Genomic DNA, 3,861 nt, shown 5'->3' on the forward strand with positions numbered 1-3,861 from the left:
GAATGTGCTCGCTGGTGGCGGCTGCTGACTGACTCGCCTGCTGCTGACTCGCCGTTCACTGGTGGTTACTGCTGACTCGTCGCTCGCTGACTCGACGCGCTATCGATCGCGCTGCGCGGACTGGACACACACACACGAACACACACACGAGAGCGATTGCATGACCTCCGTTTGCGCGGAGGTAATTACATTTCGGAGGTAACATATTAGCAGGAGTAGATAATAGGGAAGGAGTGTGACTTCAATAAACAAGGGAAATTCGTCATTTACTAGCCTTAGAATACCTATGATTTACTACGCGAAACTCAAGTAACTTGAGCTCAAATCGTACACAGTACATTCGCCTAGCATCGTGCGAAATCGTTTCCTTGTATACACCCGCAAACCGGAGATACAGACTAAAGCGTACGACACGGTTTTCCGTTATGTTGCCAGCAAACTGAATGTGTAAACCGCCTAACTCAAAACAACAAAATGCAGCTACTAACGACTCTTGCGCCCTTGGCGATGCGGTGTGGCTCGCTGAGCTAATCTTTGACCTATTTACAGCTGCCTTTTGTTTCGAGTTAGGCGGTTTACACATTTAGTTCTGCAAACATAATGGAAAATCGTGTCGTACGTTTTAGTCTGTATCTCCGGATTGCGGGTGTATACGAGGAAACGATTTCGCGCGATGCTAGGCGAATGTAGTGTGTACGATTACGCGTAGTAAATCGTAGGTATTCTAAGGCTAGTAAAGAACGAATTTCCTTTGTTTATTGAAGTCACACTCCTTCCCTATTATCTACTCCTAATATTAGTTAAGCAAGTTAATAGACAATGCTAATAGAATTGAAAACAAATAAAACTAATTAAATAGAAGCGTCGGAGGGCGATACGACAGAAGAAGCCTACCTGGTATAGTCGGCAGGGTCACAGACCACCGTGACGCGATCGTGGTTCTTTGCCCCCGCCCTCAGCAGCGTCACGCCCCCGATGTCGATATCCTCGACGGCCCCGGCAACGGTAACCGATGACGACGAGACAGTTTTCACGAACGGATACAGGTTGCAGACGACCAGCCTTCGTAGCCATCGACGAAAGGGCAACAGAGGTCAACAGGGTTTGACGAGAGGTTAACAGGGGTCAACAGGGTTCGATGAGAGGTCAACAGAGTTTGAGGACAGGTCAACAGAGTTTGACGAGAGGTCAACAGAGTTTGATAGGGGTCAACAAGGTTTGACGAGAGGTCAACAAAGTTTGACGAAAGGACAACATAGTTTGATAGGGGTCAACAGTTTGACGAGAGGTTAACAGAGTTTGACGAGAGATCAACAGAGTTTGACGAGAGGTCAACAGAATTTGATAGGGCCCAACAGAGTTCGGCAGAGATCATCAGCATTCGCAGATGTCGGAAATGTTATCGCGCAGACCGAGTACAGTTTGGTATATATACATATCTACTATATAGATATATATATATATAAGTGTGTTTAAAAAGTGAATCGAAATGCTCGCTACCCTGGGGTCGTCTGGCTACGGTTAGGGTTAGGGTTAGGGTAACTTAGTGTAGCAATTTCTTAACAAAACTTTTTTTACAAGAATTTTTTTTGTTTTTTATAAACAATTATAATGGCAACAACAAACCAAGCTAAATCCCCGTGGGGTAGCACAGTCGAGCTGTGTCCCGTAGAGGCTGTCCAGGCCTCTTCTTCATACATGTCCTAGATATATATATATATATACATATATAGAATTATAGATACGCTGCGTGATTTCATACACATTTGCGTAAATATATAAAGGTATCTAAACAACATATGAAGGCGATTAATTCGCGTATAATTTGAAATTATTGATAATCTATACAGTCCAAATTTGACAATAGTAAATACCTGATGAGTTGATAGTTTTGCTTCTCCATGTCAGTCTTATCAGCATCTGTGTTCCTGGCTAAAATGCCTATAACGAGCAAAGTAATATACATGCATAAGATAATTCAATATTTATGTAATGAAATTATTCAAAATTATTTCAATTAAATTCAATATTATGTAAGGAAACATGTCAGCTAATTATAAAAGTTATTTTCGTGATACAAGTTACCACTTTGCATTGTGTCACATTTAATTATGGGTATACCCCCATAATACCCAATGTTTTTGCATCATATAAATACTGTACGTGCTACAACTACAAGATTGGTGCTGCAAGACATGCGGTCTACCCAATGTAGGGCTGCGATATGTATGTAAATTCTGCAATAGTTATACAGAATGCTACCAGCATGCACAGCGGGATGCAAGGTCTTCACACGCCCTCCCAACATTTCTGCGGCGCCCGTAATTTCTTAAACATTCCTGCAAAAAACATAAATGTCAAAAAATGACATTATACGAGAAATAAAGATTCTTAGATCATTTGCTGCGATAGCAGCCTTATGACATCACATGACATAATTGAATTAACACACTGAAATCTATATGCTACCCACTCGCATTTTTTTGCATGTAATTAAAATACATACATCATTACAATTTACATCATACATACATGTACTGAAGACGGGTTTTTTCATGGATGATGGAGTCTGGAGAAAAAATCTGATAAATCATAAACACGGAACACAGAACACGGAACATAAACTCGGCTTCAACTTATTAAGAATTTTTGAATTGTCAAATAAGTAAGGACATACTTAACAGAGAATCCAGTTTCTCTAATAGCACGAGCAGTTCCTCCAGATGCCACCAGTTGGAAGCCAATATCATGAAACTGTTTGGCAAAGGTCGTCAGACCTTGCTTGTTTGATACGCTAAGCACCGCTATTAGGAGAAATCGAAAACCAATTACAGATTGAGAAATGATGCGCAGATGCTAGATATGTAATTGAATTAAGTTGCAATAAACGCAAAACACATATTATTTACTTAAAATGACATAATACCAAGTTCTGAACTTCCCGCCATGATGCCAAATTAACATGCGAATGAGAGTGGAATCAGTGTGGTAGGCGATTTTATCAACCTGGATTGTATTTGGTGGAATCTTGGTCCGTTTAAACAAATCAACAACTGAAAAATACAGTGAGACAAAAAAGGAGGTTAACGAAGAACATTGAAATTTTTTTTTAAAGCGCTATACAGTGAGCTGATAGACCGGGAACCCAGGGGGGTCAGCCTAGCTGGAAAGGAAACCAATTTTCATGCATATAGCAATGATTCGTGTACATACCCATGTAAGGAAATGTAAGTCTGGCGGGCAGCCGCTGGTGGGTGTGGTTAGTGGGGTCATTTGAAAAGCACCCCAAAATTGAGCTAGATTAGCTGGAGAGGAAACCCCATGAACCCTATTGGAAAATGTTCGGCATCGACCCAGGTATCAGGAATGGACACTGCCAAAAAATTTTAGTGGTGGGGCGCATCCGCCAGACCTAAAAAACCGTTACCCCAAAATTAAGCTAGGTTAGCTGGAAAGGAAACCTTCTGGCACCCATTAGAAAATGTCCGGCATAGCCTCAGGTATCGTGAATGGCCACTGCCAGAATAATTCAGTGGTGGGTGTATCCGCCAGACGCCCGCGAATGGCCTATGCCTGCCATCAAAAGTAGATAATAACACATGTGTTGCGTATCCCCGCGGGCGTGGAGTCTTCTGTAATCCCCAGTTCCTCAGTTCCTTATTCGAATAAGGAACAGTAACTAGGCAAAGCAGTTAGCAGATTCCAGTTCCCAGTCTCCTATTCGAATGAAGGAACTAGTAACTTAGCGAGGAAGCAGTTAGCAGTTCAAAGTTCCACAGTTCCTTATTCGAGTAAGGAGACGTAGTAGCTAGGCAACAGGCATTCCCAGTTCGCCAGTTTCCAGTTCCTTATTCGGAATAA

At 42.0% G+C, this 3,861-nt stretch overlaps 1 protein-coding gene across 1 annotated transcript in view; it reads right to left on the reverse strand.

Moving 5' to 3' along the window:
• Window positions 1-2,948, reverse strand: part of LOC106814653 (bifunctional purine biosynthesis protein PURH-like) — a 5,496-nt gene extending 2,548 nt beyond the window's left edge. Inside the window, 5 exon segments of the mRNA XM_014818998.1 lie at window positions 895-1,062; window positions 1,875-1,941; window positions 2,263-2,339; window positions 2,678-2,804; window positions 2,927-2,948. Of these exon segments, the coding sequence (XP_014674484.1) occupies window positions 895-1,062; window positions 1,875-1,941; window positions 2,263-2,339; window positions 2,678-2,804; window positions 2,927-2,948 (461 nt within the window).
• Window positions 2,949-3,861: the final 913 nt, after the last annotated feature.

This window comes from Priapulus caudatus, unplaced genomic scaffold, assembly GCF_000485595.1.
Source record: "Priapulus caudatus unplaced genomic scaffold, Priapulus_caudatus-5.0.1 Scaffold957, whole genome shotgun sequence".
NCBI lineage: Eukaryota > Metazoa > Priapulida > Priapulimorpha > Priapulimorphida > Priapulidae > Priapulus > Priapulus caudatus.